The following is a 25,716-nucleotide window of genomic DNA, read 5'->3' as shown; positions in this document are numbered from 1 at the left end:
AGCCCTTCCCTCAGGCATATAAACAGGTTCTTCCCAGTTGTTGTCATCTGCAATAATGGTAAATGGGCACTCCATCTCCTGCCTCAGGTCTTCGATAAAGACAAGTCTCAGCCTCCAGAAAGTAGAATGAGCCATTAACTATTGAAAGTTAATTGACTCATACAGACCACAGTTAAATAAACCATGAAATTTTGTGAATATCATCTTTCTCGCCCACTTTTTACAATCTTGCAGAAATGCACATGAAAATTAGATCCTTAAATGCTACTACAGCTTTCTCGCAAGTCATATCTAATTACACATTGGCGTATTTTTTTCTGCAAAGGATACTGATGAAACAGGTCCTATATCTCAGACATAAGAAATTTTTCTCTACCATAAAGGAGGAGGAATACCTTTTTTTTTTTAACTTTTCCTGCTTTCCTTTTAAGAAAAAGAAAGAACACTATTTCAAATGGTAAATACACCAGCAAGTATCAGCTTCCTGTCTGCAATCTAGAAGCCAAAAATCACAGAAGTGAAGATGTATTTTGGGGATTTAATGGAGAAACATATGAGATTCAGAAGCCACCTAGACATTAGAAAACTGCACCATGTAATTCTTCCCAAGCTACTTTCAATGTAAACCTTAATATAAACTCTTTTCAGAGAAAATGGTTTAGTAAGCTATGAAGATTTTATTGTAGCTTAATAACATCCAGTAATACATCAATGTAATGTCCCATTAGGTAGTAAGGAGACACCATAGAGAGAGAAGTTTTACATGTAAATGCAAAACAGCTAGATTATGAGGAAAATATAGGTACTTTTCCTGCATCTACAAAGTACACAAGGAGAAGCTCAAACTAAAGTACTGTCAAATGTCACATGCTTCACCTGGTCTGGGATAATAGTCTGTACGTGGCATGATCAAGGAAACTATCTTTCCAAACATCAGCAGACCAGCTAGATATTAAAAGGACTACAAGGATGTTGTGAACCTGTTAGGAAATTAAAAGGAACTAAGAAGAAAATGTGCAATATTTCCAAGTGCAAAAACATGACAAATTTGAAATGTTTACATATTGTATAGCAATGAAAAGGTATCAGATGTTAATGATAAATGATATAAATCAGGTATAAATGATAAACTTGGAGTATCTAAGTTGAAGTCACTCAACAACTAATCATGATAACAATGATAAAGGTAGTAAGTATGATAAAAATCAAAGACCTGAAAACAAAGCTATCTGTTCCACTTTACGAAAAAAAAAGAGGTCAAAGCTTTTATAGTTATTTGGAACATGAATAATACAGACAAGAAAAAAAAAAAGCAGGAAAAAAAGAATAGAGCATATTGCATCAGCAGCCAGACTAAATTGGATTAAGCTGAAGCTGGAAGTCATGTTAACTACGATTATAACATCTTCAGGATTTAAGCTACTATTTCTGCATACCATTGTACTATGTTGTATGTATGTTCAACAAGTGCAGTTGTTCAACAACTACTAACTCAAAGTTTTGAACCATCTATTTTCTCAAACTTAAACAGACAAAAGTCAAGACCCACATATTTTAGTATCTATCTGAAATACTTCTTGCACTCAAGTCAATGATTCTAATCTCTTTCTTAGTATGAAATGCTTCCAGGACAAAAGCTAAGCAATTTCATAGGAAAAACACCAAGAACTACACTACTGATAAATGAAAACATGTTTCTGAAAGCAACTTATAGTCACATAAATACATACCCCAGGTCAGCAGCCTTTTCTTTCAGAGCAATATTTTCTTCTATTTGAACTTGACAAAGTTCTAGAAAAGTTCTTGCTTTTGATTCTCCATCAGTTGTGGGTAACGTATGGCAGTTTAAGTTTTCACCATCAAGAAACTGTAAACGAGGAAGAACCTTACACAGGGAAGGCCTTAGAAATGAAAAAAGTCATCATTAGTTTTGTGATGAAATCCTAATGATAAACTCCCCAATTTATTCATACAATTATGTAATGATATAGAACGTAATGAGTCTAAGTATTTGCATATATTTGTTCTTATTTAATATGTTGATATACTAATAAAACTTTATTCTTAATAAATCATAAAACTCCTAAGAAATCTTGCTAAGAATATAATTTTTCATAATACTTTGTTGGTATAAAGACCACTGCTGAAATACCGACCCCAGGGAGGTTAATGACAACATTCTCAGTTCCCTAATGCTAGCATTTTATCTTCTTGACCACCAACAGGAAAAACTGACACGCTTGTGCGCAGGCACCTGCAATGCATTTGATCAGCAGGCAAGACAGAAAACTAAGTCACCGGATTCAGATAAAGCACTGGCTTTGTTGGCCAAATACTAAACATGGTCAGTCTTACTATTTGCATATACCACATAGAGCAACATTATATTAACTATGACTTATTGGAAAAAATCCACCATTGAAATTTTGGATTTGGGTCAGTGAAAGAGATAACAGTAGAGATGACATTTCCTTGCTATGAAAAGGACAGTCAGGGCCACTGAGGTAAGAAAAAATACATAGGAGAAACTTATCTACTGACTTAAAAAAACGGTATCGTCAACGCTGTCTCGTTTAGGTTATTATGAAATACAATCTAGTACTGCAAACTTGCTTCACATATTTCTTATAACAGACCAATTTTTTTCTAAGTTTCAAGAATGCAAAATTCTTTAAATCAATACATCAACATCCAATATTTTCATTCAGTTAGTTTTAAGTAACGCACACGGAAATACTTATCATAGGCTGTAAGTTCCCTTACCATTAAAAAGGATAATACCATTTTCAAAAGTTGAGAACTCCCTGACTATTCCTTGTGAATATAAAGGACTATTACTCAGCTCAGAAAATATACACTAAGATTAAAACAGAGAAAGTTTCCGTTACCAAGTTAGACTATTCCAAAATGTGGCTCAATAGAATACTAGGGTTTCTGCAAATATAAAACTTTCCTTCTCTACTGCTCATTACTGTAATAATGCTGTCTGAAATACATTTGGAATAAAGTGATGGGTTTAGACAGACAGACCCTGAAAACATAGAGAGGAATTACTAAAGCTGATGTTGAACAGTGATACATTAAAAATATGCCATATCAAAGTTGATTGATGCTGGAAGTATCGTGTCTTAGAGCTCTGGGATCCCAACACTAGTTTTTGCAGCTGGGTTTCTCCTGGTGAAGGGCTGAGTCAATATTTCATTTAGTGAAAACTTCCTGGTGAATATTCTGTCACTTAAGAGGCTCTATTAATCATTACAGCACTGAAACACATTCCCCTAGGAGTGCTCAGACTGATCCCAGGGTTTAATTTTTAAAAAGCATTTTCTTACTACTTCACTTTTGTTGGTGTTATCACTGGCTGGACATGAAAGTACAAAACCAATTGGGAAACTTTACAACTAATTCCTTTGTTGGTATCAAGGGGTTATGTAAAGTTCACTGGAACATATTGCCTGAAGATATGGTCAAGGCTGTATTCAGCAAATCCATATTTTATAGTATCCCATACTTTAAATCCGTTAGACAAATGAATCTCTTGTCTAATCATAAAAGCTGTATTGGGTCAAGCAATCTAAAGTGTCAGTTCTTATAGTTAAATTGGAATTCAGAAAGGTTTTCCCTCCAGGTAACAAGTGAAATAACAGTGGTTCTGTAAAACAGTGCTAATTAAAACAATGCAAATGGGAAATTAAGATATTGTCACAGTCACTGAATTTAATTCACAAAATTACCTGCAAGAATGATGGGAATGCAAATATGTCTGTTCATTAAAAAAAAACAACAATCAAGCCAGAATATATTTGTACAGCTTTCTTTTATGCTATTCTAACATTTCCAACTATAAGTTTCAAATACTTCTTTTTATCCACTGGAAGACTAATGAGAAATTTGTACAAAAATCTTTTAATGGAAGATATATGAGATTCAACACAAACCCCCCCGAGACTAGTCCTGTATCTCAGGAACCAAGAGTGGGAAGACAGAAACAAAGAGATAGTTATAGAACATGTACTAACCTGTCAAAGCGAGACAAGACTAAACTCAATTGCTTCACTCAGTATGTGTAGATACGTATTCAAATACAGACATTTTCTTACCCTTGGTCGAAAAATGTCAGTGTGCAAGACTGAACAGCGAGTTAACATTACATTTCTTGTGAAACAGAAGAAATCTGAAACAGAAGCTTTTTAATTACTGACTAAGGCTTACAGTGAAGAGATCCCAAAGATCGAGTGAGTGCTCAAAGGAACCTCTTTTTTGTCAGTAGAAGATGTGAAAGCAAAAATGATGGAGATCCTCAACAGCCTTTCAGAAACTGATCTGCAGAATTGCTTTGAACGTTGGGAGCCTCGAATGCATCTCTGTGTCAACTCAGAAGGAACTATTTTAAAGGTGATTTTCTTCATTTGTTGAATATGAAGTTACAGGCACAGTCTCAGTTTTGTGTTGGACTTTGTACATGTAAGGGTGGTTTTGGTTTTGTTTTTTCTCTTAATACAACACATACTTCAAAACACATATTTGCTGTTGCAGTACTAGGAAATCTATTATATCAAATGTGAACACAATTTATCTAACCACATTCTTGCACAAAACTGCAGTGTAAAGCCTCACTTTAACTGATGCGAAATTATACAAGGGATGGTTTGATCATTCTTCAAATTTTTTTTGATTGTTACAGAAATGAACAACAAAGTAAATGCTTGTAAAACTCATCCTTGTATCACAGAATCATAGAACAGTTTGGGTTGGAAAGGACCTTTAAAGGTGATCTAGCCAAACCCCCCTGAAATGAACACTTTTGATATAAATGGACTGAAAATTGTTTCAAATTGCTAAGCTTAAAAAAAAATCATGTTTCTCTAATTAAAAAATCTCAATCACCTGATTGTATTACATACAAAATAATAGTCCAACTGTTGTGTCTCCTTTAATTTCCTTAGACATTTTATCATGTCAGCACTTTCCCACATAAATACTTGATTCTTTTAGCTGAAAGAACCAGCAATTCTTCAGTCTTCTTGATTAAATTCTTCTTCGTACATTTAATGGAATTATAGTATGAGTTTACTAAAAGACACTCTACCATTTCAACACATGTATTCTAGACCACCACCTAAAAATCTAAAATTGCATTTCCAACTTGTCATTCTGTTCCTGAAGGCTGGTAGACTAGGAAGCATGAATTCTAAGGAAGCTGAAAAAATACTTCATATTAAATTAACAGTACAACTATACTACTGCTGAACAGTTATTTCAGACAGCTCTAAGTCTTGATAGCCCACATACAGGGTTGCAAAACAATGAACTAAAAAAACCAGGAAACTAGTAAAATACAAAAAAAGTATACAAAAAACCTTATCCATGTACAATTTATTCATATGGCTTACAAATACATTCCTACCACAACTACGGATTTCAGGGATTCTAGTGACTGCATCTCATTTCATATGCCAAGTTTCCTTTCTATCCTATCCAGTTTTACCATGCACACATATGCCAGTCTCTAGGACCAGCTCTTTAATTTTATTTCAGTATTATTTCTGTATTACAGAGTCGTATTTCAGTATTATAGAGTCAAAGAATGGTTTGGGTTGGAAGGGACCTTAAAGATCATCCAGTTCCAACCCCCCTGCCATGGGCAGGGACACCTCCCACTAAACCAGGCTGCTCAAAGCCCCATCCAGCCTAGCCTTGAACACTACCAGGGATGGGGCATCCACAACTTCCCTGGACAACCTGAGCCAGTGCCTCATCACCCTCATTGTGAAGAATTTCTTCCTAATGTCTAATCTAAATCTTCCCCCTTCCAATTTAAAGCCATTCCCCCTTGTCCTATCACTACAAGCCCTTGTAAAAAGTTCCTCACCAGCTTTCTTGTAGGCTCCCTTCAGGTACTGGAAGACTGCTATGAGGTCTTCCCAGAGCCTTGTCTTCTCCAGGCTAAACAACCCCAACTCTCTCAGCCTATCCTCATAACAGAGGTGCTCCAGTCCTCTGATCATCTTTCTAGCCCTTCTCTGGACCTGTTCCAACAGTTCCATATCCTTCTCGTATTAGGGATTCAGAACTGGACACAATACCCAGCAAAGAACAGCATTATTTTTACATCTGTGTCTCTTTCACAATCATAAAAGCTACTAATATTTTGTATAATGATAAGAAATTCTCACAAAAAGAAAAAAGCCAAACCTTCAGCTAATAAGGAAAAATCAACCATTCATTCTAATTTTTCCTTCTACTAATTTTTTTTCCTTAAAAGATGCTACACCAAGGATTCCTTGGTACATTTATTATAGATACCCACTCTTTCTCTAGCTACATGCAGTGTGAACCTGTCAAAGCAGCAAGACTGTTATGCAGTGAATGGATGAACTGATGGAAGGGAGTAAATAAGAAAGAAAAAAAGACAGCAAAGCAGAGTGAAACACTATGTGATAGAAACTGATGGTTATGAGAAAGGCAAGTAAGCAGGGTAAGACCGTTAATACTCTCAGAAAAAAAAAAATAAAAGCTTTAAACAGTGCAGTTGAAAGAGAAGGAGAATAAAGGTTGAGTGGATGGTCATGTCTTTGAGCAAAAGTATTAATAAAACGTAAAACTGTAGAACAGGACAATAAAGGTCAGACAAAACCTCAATCAGAGTGTTAAAATTACCAAAGATGGTAAACTTATCAGTAAAGAGGAACAACCAGATCTCAAGCTGAAAAAGAAGATACTGTGGTCAAAGGACAAAGAAGCAATAACAGACAGAGAAAAGTCTATATCATCATAATTTCTGCCTTTACCTAAACTAATTATCATAAAGAAAAACACTCACTTAGGATAACAGTTAAATGGCATAGAGAGACCACTGTTGAGTTTTAGCACAAACTTCTTACTAAAGCTCTAAGTGCTGGGCCAAACATCAAGATTTTTGTTTAAACAAAACCACAAACTGGAATTCTTAGAAAATAAAGATCATAGAACTGATTTTTTTCTTGTTATTTTCATACAATTTTCCTCCAGTTTGTGGTAGTATTCATACTTACCTCATTTCTATTATTTAACTAATGTATGTAAACCTAGCTTTTGGCTGATTTTCCTGATTAACTTACCAAATTAGTTTATTTTCTTACCTCCAATTCCTTTCTTGGAGAAGAGGGTTTCCACTGAGGGACAACTCCCTTAATTTGTGACATCCAGTTAACCACGTAATGACATCTTTAAGATCTGTGTTGTAGCAGGAAAGAAAATGAAATATAAATTTGAATAGAGAACCATATTAACGCTCATAAAATCTTATATGAAAGTATAATGTACCAAAATCATTAAATACTAGAAGCAATTCTGCTACCTATACAGAACAGTTATGATCAACATCCATAAATCCATGTTTGGGAAGCAATTTGTATGTTTTCTGTATAAATGTCTCTTAAAAGCAAATGGGAACAATCAAGTTAAAATATAATTTAAGAGATCTTTTTTGCATGGAGCTTTTATTTTTTTTTTATACAACTCACCTGACAAGCAGTTATTTTTGACATCCAACTTTTCCAAAGATACAAATGAATTTAAAGGCATAAGCTCAGTTAAACTAAGAACAAAACAGAAGAGGGTTTTTTTCAATTAAATAAAGCAACAGCTCATAAACAGAAAGGTACAAAAATCTTCCATAGTTATGACAATTTATTTAGTTCTATATGAAAATACTCCTTAGCTATCCAAGGTGCTAGAACTAATTACTGACATTTTAACTTGAAAACATTTCTTAGTAGCTCAGTTTTTAATATTTATTCATTAATGTTTTGCTTTATCTTCTGAATATTTCATGTCGTTTCTTGCATTTAGTGCTGAGAATCTGTAGTCTCCTAAGATTTACACAACTCAATGGGCTTTTCTTTAGGCATCTCAAGTAGAATTAAACTAACAGAAGGCCTTGATTCTGGAGAAGAAATAAAATCTGCTTTTCCTCTTTTCATTTCCTTCATTCCTCATTGCTGAAACTTGTTGTCAGTTTTGTTTCTCTTCTCCACTCAGTGTATTACTTCCTAGATTCTAGAACTAGTTACAAAAGATAATCAATTGTTGTCACAATTGTATTTCATAAAAGGTCAAGGCTGTACTGTCCTATGCTTCCACTCTCCTACTGCTTCTGTAAAACAGTGTCAAATAAGTGCCTATTATACAGATAGTTATGGGATTGCTCTTCTTGCATATCAGAGCTTTCCTTGTGAAATAAAGCAACAAAGTAGTAGTAAAGCCATGACAAAAACCTTATTCATAGTATTGAGGAGTAAATGTAAAGAAACTGATCTGACACTCATCTGCACAAAGGATTCTGGACTGTAATATGTATGTTATCACTACTATTAAAACATTAGCGTCCTGTGCATTCCAGTTTCTTTACTTACAAACTTGCATTGGTGCAACTAAGAGTTAACTGCCAGGTTACTTCCACATATTACCTTTCAGATTTAAAAGTTTATTGTGTTTTATGATAACTATGAAAGAGGGAGGAAGAATTAAACTCACAGTGCAAAAAAATAAATTCAACTAAAACTAGAACATTTATGTATAAGCACATACTAAATCAATAATATCTGTTTAAAAAAAAATACACATTTTGGTAACTTGTTGCATCTCTGAATGAACAAAGCCTAAGCCTACTAGAATGGTAACACTGATGGCAATATGTGTGGTCACTTGTAACTGCTAATTTTTATGGAAAGCAGTATTTTCTGAGGGTATAGTGCCTTTGAAAGCTATAAATCAGAATTCTTATGGTCAGAAGCATGGCTATGCAAAAAATAAAAAAAATAAGACCCACTCACTCTACAAACGTGCAGCTGCCAAAAAATTCTTATTTGCTGCTGAAATGTGTGACTATGTTGTTTCTAATGCAGGCATTGCAACTGAAAGATAGAACTGGATGTCACTCTGGTACAGACAAAATGTTTGCTGTAGATTCTATAATCTTGTTGAAAATTTGACAATATGCAAAACAACAACAAAAAAAATCACATTCAGCTGACAATTATTTCTATATGATAACATTCTATATGACATTTAATAGTAAATTCACAGAAACAAATATAGAGCCAATTGAGTCTATTTCACTATATGTCCATTTCTTTCTGAAACCATATTTTAAAGTTGTCCTGGTTCTAGACCTATTTAGTTGTATTACCTTCCCGCCAGTTTTCCATGGAATCAAATAAATATGAAGTATTAACTCTAAAAAGAATTAAGCCCCCTAAGCAGACCTGCATATAGCACTACAAATATCTGCATTTTATTTCTGAGTAGTATAATGTAATATTTATAAATTTATTAATAATATTATTGACAGTAGCCAATGTAATATTTGTAACAAATATTATCATAGATATTAGTGGCTAACAGTATGGCTGCAAAGACTGACAATCCATTATTCAAGTTACAGAGTTGCATATTCAGAAATGTCCAGGAAAATAAACATCCTAATTTGCACAAGGGGTGAACAATAATGCAGTATTTTGTCTATACCGAATGAGTTCTCTGGATCTTTACCAGTATATGCTTTAGTAAATTAGAAATTATTCTCGTCAACTAGAATACTCTTGCGCCATTGGCATTATGAGAGTTAAAATGTTTCCTCATCATTCTATAGCCTTCCTTTTACTGACGTTCTTTGTTAACTTTTTTCCTAAGAAAATTCAAACCAGAAAGACAAAGGACATTACTGAAAACTTAATACTACTTGACCTTGTCACATTAGCCCTGGGCATAAGAGAGATATAAATTACAAAGAAGACACAAAAGTAAAAGATATTCACAAAAATGCAAGCTATAGCTTCCTCTTTCTGCTCCCATTTAAGGCTGTAGCAGGACAGGACTTGGATAGCAACAGAAAAAAGATTTAAGAGACCAGAATAGTTTTCAAGTTTGCATCAGAGAAAATAAAGATTGGTTTTCTGAACAGGAATAGCAGTTACTGCTCTGGATGGTCTGAATCCTGCTGTGCATCTGCTTTTCTCCAGAACAAATTGTCATTCACGTTAACCAGAAGTTAGCAAGAAGGACAGCAAAATAATTAAAAATACATTTATATTAATCTGTATCCTTAAGTAATGCCCGCATTTCTTTTACATTCTTTGAAAATAAAAATACTTTGGTTTGCAGTATTCACCATATTTATAAAAATAATCAAATATAATATATGAAATGTGTCAGTTAACCACTTGTTTCTGGAACAGCCTGGTAGACAGTACTTCAACAGTATTCTCTACAGTGCCATGTACTTGGAGATAAACTTATCACCAGCAAAGAATTACTGAAAGTGACCAAAAAAATCAAGACTGGTAAGGATGAGAGGTGAGGAAAACGCACCATACGTAAGTATAGGTTTTTCATCACTGACTGATTTCAACATCTGCTGACATTTAGATTTATTATGGAGACACTGGAAAAGCTGTCAAATTTTCAAATCATCATGGCATGCAATGACAGTGTGTTCAACTCTTACATCTCAGAAATTCGTTTTTTTAACTGATACCATATACATTTATGCAGAGAGACCAATATGTACTAAGAAAGAACTGAGACGACTTTTTAGCCTTTCAATTATAAGCTATTTAAGAATAGGATTCTCTTAGGAAGAGTTGCAAACATAGGAGCAACACGTACATGAAGAATTTGATTCTGGCCAAACTGGTATCCCCCAAAATAGGAATTTTTGCAGACAACTGCATTTTTTACCTACCACATTTAGGTTATCTTAATGAAAACAAGAGACAGGAAAAAAAAAAAAAAAAAAAAAAAAAAGAACCTGGTCATATTAATGCCACACTAAAATAGAAATTCTAAGAAAGATAAATTTATCCATTTTGAAGTTGGAAAAAAAAAGAAAGGTAAAGGCTACCTGAACAGCAGAATGATTTAGTGTCTCACTGTAAAGAAAAAGACATTAATGAATGTCTTTTCAAAATGAAAAAGACATTAGCAAGTAAGCTATATAATTAAGTGGGATTGCACGCAAGTATAAATACCACATGAACTCTTAACGCATACTGAAAATGTATTAATTTTAGTTCCAGGGGCAAGTTTTTTCTCTCCTACACACAAATCTTTATCCACAACAGAAGAAAAATGGTGCCTTTTTTAAAACTAAGAACATTAGTATTCTCCAGCTGCTATAAAATAGAGCACAGATCTTTATAGTCCCAATTCCTATAACCTAGTCAGAAGGCTATTCATCACTGACTTTGGTCAATTGACCAAGTATATGCTTTTCATGTTAAAGCCACAATAAAACACTTCATAAAAGCAGTATTGGTGAAATAGCTACCATTTTTTAATATGAAGCAGTTAATCACTACCTATGATAATTCCTTGTTGCTAGATTGTAGGCTTTAAAAGAGTAATTGTTTTAGTTTTATCTTTGGCAGCTTCTGGTTTATGACATGGACAAAGCATCTCACGAACAAAAAAACTCCTGCAAATTAGTGTAAGAATTTTCTTTTCACATTCCTTCACTTTAATAAAGAATACAGATTCACAACATTACCATTATATGGGCTTCCCACAATCAGTGAAAAGGAAATGGCACTCAGTGCACACTTGAAAAAAATTCATGAAATTGCACTAGCTGTAGGATAAAAGTAAAGAAACAGCTTTTCTTTCAACAGCTTACTCCATTACGTTCACTGTTTCTATAGAACATCGAGTTACTTATGTTATAGCACACACATATGGAGCTGCTTATAAGTGTACATAAAGTGAGTGTAACAGGGCAGGCTACTGAATTGTCAGGAATTTTGAGGCTTTTAATATGTATTTAACGCTATCTCATCCTGTTTCGTACAAAGATTTGAGATAAGCTATAGCTACATAAAGGAAAGAAAGTTAATTACTTGTTTTGGGAGGAGGTGTGTGTTTATTTTCAGCACACCCAGCTTGCCGATGCAAAAATATGTGCTTTCTCCCAGTCCAGCAGAAGAAACTCAGTGGACAAAACACCACATCTCAGCTTGGCCACTGGAAAAGCAGAATAAGCACTGCAGTGGACATTAAAAACTGTAAGATCATGAGGCAGGTGGGTAATATCCAAAATCCATATGGTACATCCCCACATTGCCAGTCCAGCACAGCCTAGATCCAGAGGCTCCATTCAAGCTACACCTTAGAATGTGCTCCTAAGTTTGTTGTCTCCCTAGCTGGCACATGAACTCTTCAGTTTTGCAAACTTTTTATTACACACAGCATAGCTACATCTTAATTTTAACAAAAAGCAAACTGAAGGAAGAGAAGGAAACTACCAGAAGATAGAGCCACACTACTGCATGTTCCACAAAAAGCTGAACAGAACAAGGAATCTTTTTAAAGTGACAAACATGAATTAAATCAATACACATAATTCAGAAACTAACAACTACTGCTCTTGTTAATCACAGGTAGGAAACGCTCTGTCCAGACTCCAAAAGAACTAATGAAATAACGAAAAAAAAACCTACCTAAAAGCCCAAAAATGTCAGGGAATGAAATTTTGACTCTTGACTGCGTGGTCATTCTACCTCTACAGATGCACAGATGAGCTCAGAACATGGACGGAAAGCTAACTACAGAGTACTTCAGCACATGATCTAGTTTTATGCTGCTTGTCTTCATCCTTCCATTTTATACTTGAACAATATGAGTGAAAAATTAAAGCCAATAGGCTTGTTTAGAAGGGCATAAAGAGATGTATGTAAAATAAAGACCAACAATCTCATTTGTCCTTTTTAACTCTAGTAGCTGCACTTAACATAGCCTTTGAAGCCTGTTCCGAATAAGCCAGCTGTGAAATATGAAGTCTGACAGACATACTCTAGAAAATATTGCTAAAGAAAGGGAGAAAAGAAACACCATTGTTTTAATGATCCCACAAAACTCCAAAATTATTTTCCTATAGCATCTAATAGAAAAAGATACTTTTCATACTTAATGCTAAAGGTAGCCAAGAAAATTACTTGTCAACCACATATTTTCACAGAATATTTGGAAAAGATAGTGATATTTCAATCACATTGATAATCCTACATTTCAGGTAAGTGTTATGTTAGTAAACTACTCCGCATCTGTTTTGTAAGTGGAAGAATGTTTCTTGCTTACCTATTTTGAGACAACAAAAGAATCTGCAATAGAGGCAACCAATAAAAAGAAAGCATTCTCACATCAGAAATGCTATTGTCATCCAAATATAGTTCTCTTAGGAGAACGTGATTTTCCAGTCTTGGAAGCTAAATAGAAAAGAGATTTTTATTTAAAATTAATATGAATTATAGAAGTAACAACGGAATGCTTAACAGATGCAATTCATAAATCATTACTAAATACAAGCAAATTCCACATTTTGGATATATGTATAATTTCTCTATTATAAAGGTAGCAGTTTTCACACATAATTTCTATATATCAGGTGGCAGGTATTTTTGAATGTCTTCTACTTAGTATGAATAGTAAAGATAAATTTAAAAAAAAAAACCAAAAAGTTAAGAGCACGAAAGCCACAGTCTTACTATTTTATTTTGTAGTTATTTGCTGCTTATTGACAATTGTTGTCTTCTCTTGGATTCTGAAGAGAATCATTGTCAGTAAATATGACTCAGCATACAGTTAGCAAACTATTTTCCTATTTTAAATGTTGCAGCACACTTCAACTTTCAGAGGATCAGCATGCATCAAATCAGCCTGTACTATTACTTACATGTAATTATAATAATATTCTGTTACCTTTTAAACAAAGAATCAGCATCATGTAATACAAACTGCAGACTAGATGCTATAAGCAGATGAGGGAAATACAATTACTGTATGGTCAATTTTTCAAGGACTTAGGAGCAAGAAAATACTTAATTCAATTGTACCTCTTGGAGATTATTGCCTTGCAACTTCAGAATTTGAAGTAGGCCACAATTCTCAATGCCTTCAACTTCTGTGAGATGATTAAAAGAGCAGTCTAGGTGAATCAGAGTAGGTGCCTCACAAAGACCTTTTGTGCTGACTAACTGATTATGGTCCACAATTAATCGCTGAAGACTTTTCAGTGACTCCAGACCACCTGAAAATTAAAGATTGACTTAGGTCAGCGCCACTTCTATTATTTAAGGGCATCTTGTCTAAGGAATTGTGTTATAAAATAATTTTAATGAAGGTATTTAAAAAGAAAATTTGGCACCTTTAAGTATAAAACTATACTTCTGTACCCATTACATTTTCAACAAACTTACTCCCGCCAACTAGTGTAAAGAGAAAGAATGTGTGGTCTCCCCCAAAAAAGATGCAAAAGAAAAGGTCAGCATTTGTTCTTTTCTCAGCATATTTCTCAAATCATCCTCTTACAACTGCAAATATCACACTGTCTTTCTACTGCCTTACATATGCTATCATTGAAATATCATTGATGCATCTGGCTTGCTACAGGTCCAAGCAGTTTTTCTGTCTAAGAAAGGACACCATTTACAAAGCATATCTAAAATAAAGAATTCCTGAATGTACTTTTCTTTCATATCTTCTTCATGGGACTATTTGACCTAATACTTAGTCTCATCTCTGTCTCACACAAAATTTCCCAGGTTCCCACAAGGAAGCTGGGCAACCTTTACAGAGATGAATGTGTTTGTGATTTTCCTCTGAGAATAAACTGGATTATGTGACCAGAGAACTATTTGTACCATAGATTATTAAGAATACAAAAAAAAAGATAAGTAAAAAATTAAAGGCCATAATTAAGAGTGCCTTTAAAAAAACCAATCAAATATAGGCCTTTGAATTGCAGCAATTTCAAAATGGAAAGCACCTAGTGGAAATAACACAGCCACCTAACATTAAAGCGATATCATCCTAAATCTTAGACAAATGTCCCGTACTGTAACTTCAAAACTGTCCATTATCAAATAAATGTACAACTGTTGAATTATTCTGAAAGAATTTCAAACATGCTCATGACATACTACCCCGACTGCAAGATCCTGATCTGCTTTCTCTTTCATGCTCGGATAAAAGATAAAAAAGGCACCAGCACCATCTAGTGGTGTCAAAACCATTTCGTTTCAAACTGTCAAAATCGACATCTCCCAAGACTTCCTCAAAGGAGCAGTCCTTAAATCTCCACTTTTAAGTTATGAGCATAGCAGTACTGGAATCTTTAAAAGCATTGAAGTAGTCTGGAAAAGGACAGAGAGAAGAGTCTGCATCTACAGTAAGAAAAGGCAAGGAGTTAATACAGGATCTGAAACTTTCCTATTTTGCATGCTGCGTAAAGCACCTTTTTTGCATCTCCTTCTCCTCATCTGTCTTGTTTAATTAGACTGCATGTCATTTGGAATAGGCATGCCAAGGCTACATACAACGGGATCACAATCTATTCTGAATCAAATGCAGTCCAACAGAAATATACACAAAGGAGAATAATGTCATACAAACAGATGTTTTTTAATGTTTCTTCTGCACACATGCAAAATTAAAACTAAGCACGAAAGTCTTCTTCACATTTCCAGAAGGTATTGTCTCTTTTCCACATGATGCAACTAACAACAGCTATGGTAGCATACGGGAAAACAAAATCTGTATAAGGTTTCAGCAAGATTTGTGAAGAACCTTTATATAAGTAGCTCTTCGGAATTTGCAAAGGGCAGCTGGAATCTGTTAGCCAGGGACCCCATCTTCACTGTCAATGCAGTTGTGAAGTAACTTATCGGTGACAAAGATGAATGATAAGAGAGGAGTGAAAGCTAACAGTGAACATGAAGAAACACCTACAAAAACCTTCCCCAAACAAAAAAGGTATCTATTAAAAAACAAACAAACAACCTCTATGTGCTTTCTTGAGAAGAGTAGGTCCAAACAAGCATTTACAATTATCCATGGTTATGTATTGCTATTCTTAGCACTGCCAGGGTTTTAGCCAACACACTATGGCAATGCAGCCACCCTACAAAAGTGTATTCTATGACTCAAGTCAAAATGCTACTTTTTGTGTAAGAAATTTTTTAAGTAAATCATTCATCTTTCAAATACAAACACACACACTGGACTTCAGTGTACTACTGACACAATTACTTAATTTGTGATCCTGCACTCTAGAAAACCATAACTGAGAAATACTACTCATACTTTTACTGTTATTTTTAAGGGTTTTCTGGCAACTCTAATTTTTCCCCTACTCATGCTACATTTCAATGATAGAAGAGGAAAAGAAAGAAAAGAGAAATCATAGCATGCTTGAATATTCCTACAATAAATTATTAAAGAAGATATATTACAAACATAAATAAGCCTTACTTCTTAGGAAAAAGCCCATAGCCTTTGTTAGAGCTGAATTAACAGAGAACATTGCACAGTACTGCAGCTTCCAAAATTGCTAAGGGACATTCTGCAAGATTTACAGACGAGAGGGTTACATTAACTTCTTAAAATCCATAAATCCGGTTTTGTGCATTCTATGCAACTACTTACAACCAATGTTATTGTATGAAATATATCCTATATTATTCACCTGTTTAAACCAGACATCCTCAAAGTAATTCCCGAGAGGAGAAAGACAGACTGAAAGCTAATTTTTGTGAACATTAATTTACCTATTCAAATTCATTAGAGACTTAGTAAACATAGCAGCACACTGCACAAAACAGAAAGTACATGAGAATTTTAGTCCAATGGGCCTGTACAAAGATAGAACATTTCACGCAGATGCCACCTTCCTAAATGTCATCCACTATACTACGCCACTCTTACAGTAATCCTGTAGACATTTTTACCAAATAAAATAAATTTGAATAAGAATCTTATCCAGAATTATTGGCCACAAGGATATAGATGAAGCTTCTTTAACCACTTTCCTTTATTATTTCTCATTAGGGTACAGATATGCTTTTACAGTAAACATTGATATCTCAGCACTTTTATTCTGAGGTATTATAAATTCTGTTCAGAAATACTAACATTCCAAACTTCCATGTATTAGCAAGAAATATTAAAAATATCAACACTAAACCCTCTAAATCAACAGATTTTTTTTAAGCTTTCCCATTTCCTCTTTGCTGTGCCTTTGTTATTTATCATGGAATTTATCCATGTTCACACTGCTTCAATCTCTTTTTCTTTAACAGTGGAAATCGGTTCCTTATATAAATGTCTTCCATGAATGCATTTCATCTCTTAACTTAATAATTGTTTTATATTGTTTTCCTGCTGACCAGCAGGAAAATAAAATATGTCCACATACTTCAAAGAAAATTAAAAGTCTAAATCAAGGCAAATAAAATAAAAATCTCATACCCTTTCTATTCTTAGTGCTGCAGTCCTTCTAAGTAATATCTCTAGATTTAGCACAGACTAAGAATAAAACTAGAAAGTCACCTTTTCCGGTTTTGTGTTTCAATTTCTAACTAATTAATTACTTCTTCACTTGCAATTTTATTTCTAGGTCCTAAGATTTTATTTCAATGGACAGATCCCTGAAGATTCACCTCTGTTGAGACTATAACACTGAAGTCATAGTCACCTGTATTTCAGTGGCCTTTACAAATTTCACAGTATGTCATGCACCAAAATGCAAGTCCCTAAGGTGGCAGATAAATCTAGTTTGGGTCTATTTGCTGTGCTGCCTTCTTGAAGGAAATTTGCTACTTTCAGGCCCTGAGAGTTCCCTTTCAAGTAATGATCTGGCAATTTACTACTACATTTTCTCAACTATTAATGCTGCTTTTGAGGGACCACTAATGGTCTTCCTTCTGTACATCATTTTAGAAGCAAAAAATCGGCTTCTCAACTTACACACAGCAAAGCTCTCAGTTATTTTCACTGCACTACATTTCCCTGACCTTTTGTCAGTAGAAAAGGCTCTGGATCCTGATTACAGCTATACCAAATCTACATAACACAAGGATCACAATGCAATATTTTTAGCTTGCCAGAAGCAGAGACAAAATATCTACCCCTTAGGCACTTTACAGTGCGAGTGGCAGTACAAGCAGAGAGGCAAACGCTTGTTCATTACACAAAAAAATCCTGGCTGGCCAACACAAAACATGTCCCTGGCAGGAAGATTTCATCTATTGAAGCATCTGTTGAGTGCTCTGGGTGCATGTAAATTCTAACTGGTTAACTGCATGCTAAAAGGACACCTGTTGTCTGCCAATTGTTCCATCTAACAAATATAACAAACTGCCTTTGTAACTGCAATAGGGGTTGGCACACCCACCGTGTCTAAATGATTTGTATGATTTTACCTCAGACTCATTCTTTGTTGCTGCTCCAAAGCTGTAAAAAAGAGCCAGAGTGCGAGGGAAATATAGAACAACAGTTTGGAACCCGAATGGGCAGCATTTTAGTAGAGAGGCTGTGGTCCAGTGTTAGCATGACAGATATCAGACAGATAATATGATTTCTATATAACTACTTACTGTGAGTCAGGAATACATTGAAATTCTCTGCAGTCACAAGGCTAGGCTTTATATTAATTGTTTCTGTAGATAAAGGGCTCTTATAGAAAGAATTTTAGCTCTCTTAGGCTGATAATAGTTATATGACCTGGTAGACGGAATACATGGCAGTAGCTAAGCCATACTACAAATAAGTGATAAGCTGAGCGCGCTTTGAAATGCAAGCCTGTTCCAAGTCTGCTTCTTCATTCTCCTTGGGCTCAGCAGCTGGCTGGCCCTGAACCCAAGGGAAGTATAATTCTGATCATGAACAGCACAAATATTGTTATAAAAATTGGAATATATTTCATTAATTTTCTTACCAATTCGAGTGATTCTGTTGTAGGATAGTTCAAGATTTCGAAGATTTATGCAGCCATCTAAGCCACAAACTGATGACAGATGGTTCTTATTCAGAATCAGAATACAGAGATTTTCAAGATTTCTACAGTCAATGAACTGAATGTTGTTTTCCTGCAATAAAGGAAAATGAGGATATTAAATAGCACCTGCAGTGAAACGGCTGAATTAGTTTAAAATATGGTAGATGGCCATCATTGCTTTTTCTTTTCCTAAACTTTTAGCTAGGAGTGAGGGCACCTCCGTTTTTTTCCATTAGAAAAATAAATTGATGAGTCATAGAAACTGCCTTTTGTGCCCTGCTGGGACAGAACAAAAGTATATTTCAAACTTCATTCTAGCTTTGAATACACCCGGAAGTTGAAACAAAAAGTGTAAGGAGATGTTAAGGACAGAGTGGTCTCTTCCATATACACTTTCCTAGCTTCATAAATCCTGGGAGACCAAACTAAAAACCGCATGGGAACCATCATGTGTACTAGACACTAATGAAGACAACTATAAGTTTGCTGAAATCTTATTTATTATACTAATAAGTTATAAGCTGCATTTAGAGGTATTTTGGTCACAAACATTAACACTGTTCTCAGCTAATGTTCTTCCCCCAAGAGATCTTACTCTTTTCAACATCCCCTTCCCCAGGCTACTTTCATAACACTTCCTTGGATTTTTATTTCACTATTTGTTGCCCTTCCTTTTTTTTGACTTCTGCTTTTCACTTGCAGGTGCTCAAACTAATAAAACTTAGATTCCCTGCCTTTGTAACAAGCCAGTTAAGCCAAAGTGTCTAACTCCTATTCTATTCAGCATGTTCAGAATTACCATGCTGACTAGATTCAGGTACTACCTGCAGGCAGAGATACATACAAATTTCCTTTAGAACCTTTCATGGCTTAAATATTAGCTTTTCTATCAAGTAGGAATGAATATCCAAAAGAAACAGAGGCAGCTGCTTTAGCTATGTGAGAAACTGCCAAGAAACAATCTTAGTTTAACTTTCAATTGTCTCAAAGAGATTGTTTCATCATTAAGGATGAATAGAAGACAACTGCCACATTAGCTGGCACGATGAAAGTATTAAATGTTATTATTAACGATAATATATAATTATTAAATTCTAAATAGAACGCACTCAAAACTATATCTAAGCATCTTCTCCTTCACTAAATTATCTTGACATATCCCTGTGAGGCAGTCCTGTATATTATTTAAAGCATAACATTTCAAAATAAATTAAAAAAAAACCCTACAAAATCAAATCTGTTCTGCTAGAGACAACATTTGATCTAAAAAAATTCACATATAATTACCAATCTTAGTAAGACCAGCAGCTTACATATATATTATGCCCTTAAAGTAATACTTTGTTCTTGTATTTTAAGGTACCCAAAATTATCAAATCCCTGAAGTTACATTCTGAATAGATAAGAAAACTGAGAAAAGGACACAGGTATTTCAACCTGCCCTATTGCAAAACTCTAAGTATTGAGCATACAACACTATTTTAAGCGTTATTATTAACAACTCTCTTCTCTGAATGTAATTAAAAAAACCCCAAACCAACAAAAGCCCCATACTTTAGAAAGAATACCAGTTACAGTGGAAAGAGTCAAGACTTTTATGAATAATGATGGCATATTAACTTTCTTGTGAATTGATATTGTTAAAACACATGAAATAAAAGATGTGAACAGAGTTGTTTAATGTAAATTGTCAGGTTCTGGAACTAAGATGATTCACAGAGTAAAAAGTTCTCCTTAGTCATTAAATTTGCAAGGCCACATACAACACTACGCAGTGGCAACTACCAAGATATTATGCATCTAGTGTAACTCATTATACTTTTCCTTGAGGATATACATGAGCAATTTTAATTAAAATTCAACATGTGTATTGCAAAAGATTCTTCCTTTTACCTACTCCTGTTTAAGCTGACCACTTGCTATTGTGAACAGCATCTGCCCACTCATGAATCAGAGAGACTGAGGCATACAAAAACCTGTGTCATACTACCGCTAATCATAGACTGATACTATCATGCATTTTTCCTAGTATAGCTTGATTCATTTGCAGGATGTTGTTTTAATACAATGCAAGTTGTTATATGCAAAGAAAATCCCCCGGTATAGCTTTCGTCACATTTGGGAGTATTTTGTTGATAAAAGTTACATACTCAATTGGATGCAACTGCATAACCACCTAAGCAGCAAAACTGGCAGTTCTTCCTGGGTTATAATAAAAGAATCAAACATGCTTGGTACCTCCATATTGATATACTTTAGGTCTTTGCAGCTACTTAGTCCTTCCAGCACAACTACTCCACAGCGCCTCAGAGTCAAAACTTGAAGATTTGAACACTCGGATAACGTTGAGAGGCTACAAGGTGGCAAATCTTCAAGTGTAAGTGTTGTGACCTACATGCATTTATTGATAAATAAAATCAGTTGTTTGTATACTGAATATTCATTGTACAGTGTCATATTATATTTTCTTTAAAAAGAGACAACAAACTACATTCTACTAACAGTTCAGAAAACGCAAGCACCTAATGTTAACCCTTTCATCTAGGACAGGATGGCCATAACAGGTTTGCTCTATGAAGCAATGCTCTATGAAGTTACTATGAAAACAATCTGATTTTAACACCCGCCCTAAAATAAATAAAACTGATCCTTTGCTTATGACATTGAATGGATGACAGATCAACCTTAAGCAACGTAATTAATACTGATAATTGTTTTCCATCATGCTATCATAAATAATGAGTGCACAAGAATAGATAAAAATAGTTCAGACTAAAAGTGTATGCAGTCTAGTATGTCATCTCATGGTGGATACCAAGACGAGCACAGAGCAAGCATAAGTGATAAGTTAGGAAGTGGTAAGAAAATTAAGTGCTAGAAATCAAGAGATGTTCTTTATTTCAAAAACAACATCTATAAGCTGATCGGTAATGACTTGCTTCTACAAAAGACTAGTCTTCTTAAAACTCTGAAGGGGCTTAGATGAGCGGCAGTTGAAATGCAGACTCTCATACAAAGACAAACGCATATTAATTTAGTAGAAAACAGGAGATAGGAGCTCCTGCTTTTTACAGCCTTTACTCTCAATCATCTGACGACTAATACCACAGTAGTCTGCTCTACAATGCACCCAGGAATTCAAAAGTCATTCTCAATACCCTTACTCTGCACTTGTTCAGAGGAATGCACTGAGATATGTATCCTCCTCAATGATAATCTCTTCAAAACAGCACTCTGCCAACACATCAAATTAAAAACAAAACAAAACGATTATATGGATTCTCCTTTCATTCTAGACCTCCTGTATAGTTACCTGCTGCAAAGTACTCCAAGGGCCACTCTGAATTATCTCTTGTATACTTAATGGAGGCATCTTGCTAACTGAACTCTTCCTCGGTGTTTTTTTTATAGCTGCTTGCTTTCTTTGGTTTTCTTCATATATTTTAGACCAAGATTTACATGTCTTCATCCAGTTTATTCTCTTCTTTTCAATATCATCATGAAGAACTCTACTGGAGCACTCAGCTACACCTTGAATCCTGTCCCAGGTCACTCTGAGTTCCTCATTAACATCTTCCGTCAGAAACACAGTTTTTTTCATTGTTTCACACTCAGAAAATTGATCTTTGACTTCTCCATTACTAGCATTTGGCTGGATATTTAGTGGACTGCTGCATATATTGTTTGCCTTACTTTCTACCATGTCATTAGCTCTAATATTAACAGACATATTCTTTGAAGTTTGATTGTTTGGAACTTTATTAAGATCTCTAGTTTGTGAGTAATTTTCTTCTGCATGTGTTATTGAATTCAGGCGTATATTCTCATTATTTACTTGAGAAGAGTGTTCTGTCTTCTCAGAGCCTAGCATATTTGGTATTGGTGTCAAGTTTTTTTCTGCAGGAATAATCCAATTATTTGTTTCATCCACTGTTTCAGTCCATTTTTCTTTCTGTTCCTCTACTTGCTTACTTAATTCCTTCTTCTGTTCTTCTATTACTTTTGTTTTCTCTGTCTGCTTATCTTTTTCTATGTTTTTTTTGTTGTTTTCTCCACTTTCACGTCTCACAGCTTTTGCTCTTATTTCTCCTATTTTTCTGTGTTCTTCTCTTCTTGTTTGCAGCTGTTTTTCAAGTCTCAGGGTTTCTTTCTTTTTTTCATACTCCTCACACCTCCTCACTTGCTCCAAATATTCCTGGTTTTCAAGTGGTCTATGTCTCTTTTTTCTCTCTTCTTCCTTTTGCCTATTTTCTTCCATTTGCCTATTCATTTTTTCCTCTTTTTCTTTTATTTGTCTCTCTATTTGTTCTACTATTTTCTGTTTATTTTCTTCCATTTGCCTACTCATTTTTTCCTCTTTTTCTTTTATTTGTCTCTCTATTTGTTCTACTATTTTCTGTTTCCTTTTTATTTCATATTTCCATTCTTTTAAGATGGGAACATATTTTTTACGAACTAAAAATGCTCTATATCTAGCTTGGATTTTCACAGCTGCTGCATTCTGTTGTTCTGCCAGGTGCTGTTTTTCTTTTGCTTTCTGCTCTTCCAAGGCCTTTTTCTCCTCTTCCATTTGCAACTGTAGCTTCATGATCAATTCCTAGGCCAAAACAATCAGAAGAGATTCAGCTGTTTTCAAACTAGGACAAGTGTTGGCACACATTTATCATTTATAAACAGAATCTGGTGTACTAACTGTTCCAGAAAAAAATTATTGTCAAATATATGATAGCAACCTCAGAGTCTTTTGACAGAAGCTCACTGTACCGCCTTACCTCATGTTGCATCATTTTGTCCCTCCAAACTTTCTTATCTTTCCGTAACTCATCTTCTATTGCAGTTTGGTGTTGCTGCACAACAAATGAACTTAAATAAATATTGTACAAAACTTGGAACATCACAAAAAACCCCTCTCCAACCTCTCCCATCTTCTTGACTTCCCAAATGTCCACTTCTGTGAATACCTGAATTAAAACGAGAAACTCAGCAGTCTGAGGATCAATATAAACCACTGGACAACTTCATCGGTAATGCAGATTTGGTCATGCACTGAAAGATGCATAACTTCACAGTCAGTATATCGGTACTGACCTAAACAACTGCCACTTTCCTCTCCAAATTATGCACTATTAAGGATGAAAACTATGCTTACGAAGTAACATTCAAAGTAAAGCTAGATAATACAAACACAATAGAAACAAACACTCTGAAAGTAGCATTGAAACTGTTTCTCAACAGAAATTGAAAGTTCAAGTCTACCTTCTCACTGTTTGTAAATTAAAAGCATTTCCCCCTTGCCCAATATATTCGCAAACAAGAAAACAAAATATCTGAAAAGTTTGGAATTACATCTGACTGAAAACTAGCAGACAGTAAGTATTTAAAAACCAGAGGTTGATCCAGAACATAACTCCTGGTGGAATCAAGAGAAATCAGTACCAGACAAATCAAATATATAGCAGGATATGAAGGAACCAGTATAAAAATCCCAGCACTTCCAGCCTGGAGAATAAGGTCTCCCTGGTGCATAAGCACTAATTTTCATGCATATTCAGAAGCATACTCTTCAGACAATAGGAGACTAGACGTCTAAATCTTTTTGTAATGAGGGAAGCTGGTCGCCATGTCCCACCACCAAAAAGAGCATGCTAGCAACAGCACTACCAAAGTGTCTAAGTAGGGACACACCCTACCTTGTCTAGAGAAAGCAAGCCGTTTTACATCCAAACATTATTTGTGACATCAAAAAGCACAGAAAGCCTAATCAATTCTGTGGCCTGTGTAAAAGGGAACTGTATCTGATGCTGAACTGGCTTTCAGAGATCAAAGGTCTATTCACCTACTAAGCCCTTCCTTAAGTTTGGTGACTTGAATTGCCTTGCTAGGACCAAGACGTCCCACTCTTCAGAAAGCTACAAATTAATTAGCTGAAAAAGCAGTGTTAATGCATCTCTCAAAACACAAATATTTAGGTTAAATTATAAAATATTGCTTCCCCCCCCCCCAGCATAATGTGCAAGGGTTACATTTTCCATGTTCTTATGCTCTTTTGTGGAGAGCTATCAAATTTTATCCTTTAGTATACACCACACATTATAACAAAGCAAAGCTAGATACCTGAGAATGCAACATTTCAACATATGGTTTCATGTTTAGTTGTGACAGAACTCAGTAGATGAAGCCTGACTCAGTTTTCCAGATAGAGACAAGGAAAGGGAGTATCTCAACTTGTACCTAGATAAAGCACAGCACCAGCATTTCTGAACGGAATAATTCTGGTTCAGATTACTTCACCTATGATTTTTTATCGAAATTGTGGTGGGACGTCTAAAGTAAGTATTTTTTATTAAGCCACAGTGGCCATTTTCCATTTGTGAGTAGTATTGCACAATTCTCATTTCCGATACTTTGGCTGGTGTCATAACATAAAAACTTAGTCAGGGCAAAGCCTAAAGAATAATTTAGCGTTTAACACGGCAAATTCATTCACTGTTTATCAAAGCAGTAAATGCATAAAACCTAATGGATTGAGTACACAAGTAGACAGAATTTAAGACACTCATAGAGCTTGGGATAGTACTCTCTTTTTTACATTAGATCTTGAACTCAGATAGTCTAGATTGGAACAGGTTGGCTTCAACATCATGAATTACCTTACGAAGAAGTTCTAACTTCATACTTTCAGCCTCAAATTCCTCTAGAAGCTGCATCTTTCTTGCATGTTCCTCTTCATTCTGTTTTTCCTGTGCTTCCCTCTCAGCTTTCCACTTTTTCCTCTTTTCATCTTCAAGCTCCTTTTGTCTTTTCTCCCACTGTTCAAATGCTTGCCTACACTTTTCTTCTTCTTCATGATGAGTAAGGCTTATGAACATTTCAACATCAGCTACAAATTTGTAATGAACCACAAACAA

At 34.9% G+C, this 25,716-nt stretch overlaps 1 protein-coding gene across 1 annotated transcript in view; it reads right to left on the bottom strand.

Annotated features, from left to right (window-relative positions):
- LRRIQ1 (leucine rich repeats and IQ motif containing 1) overlaps positions 1-25,716 on the bottom strand; it is a 107,344-nt gene that overhangs the window by 77,521 nt on the left and 4,107 nt on the right. The window contains 11 exon segments of the mRNA XM_054067172.1: positions 1,731-1,901; positions 7,122-7,215; positions 7,506-7,579; positions 13,114-13,241; positions 13,869-14,062; positions 18,749-18,899; positions 21,047-21,199; positions 22,122-23,070; positions 23,149-23,405; positions 23,581-23,655; positions 25,459-25,688. Of these exon segments, the coding sequence (XP_053923147.1) occupies positions 1,731-1,901; positions 7,122-7,215; positions 7,506-7,579; positions 13,114-13,241; positions 13,869-14,062; positions 18,749-18,899; positions 21,047-21,199; positions 22,122-23,070; positions 23,149-23,405; positions 23,581-23,655; positions 25,459-25,688 (2,476 nt within the window).

Source organism: Cuculus canorus, chromosome 1 (assembly GCF_017976375.1).
Source record: "Cuculus canorus isolate bCucCan1 chromosome 1, bCucCan1.pri, whole genome shotgun sequence".
NCBI lineage: Eukaryota > Metazoa > Chordata > Aves > Cuculiformes > Cuculidae > Cuculus > Cuculus canorus.
The sequence above is the reverse complement of the archived record's forward strand: the minus strand, read 5'-3'. Positions and strand labels throughout refer to the sequence as shown.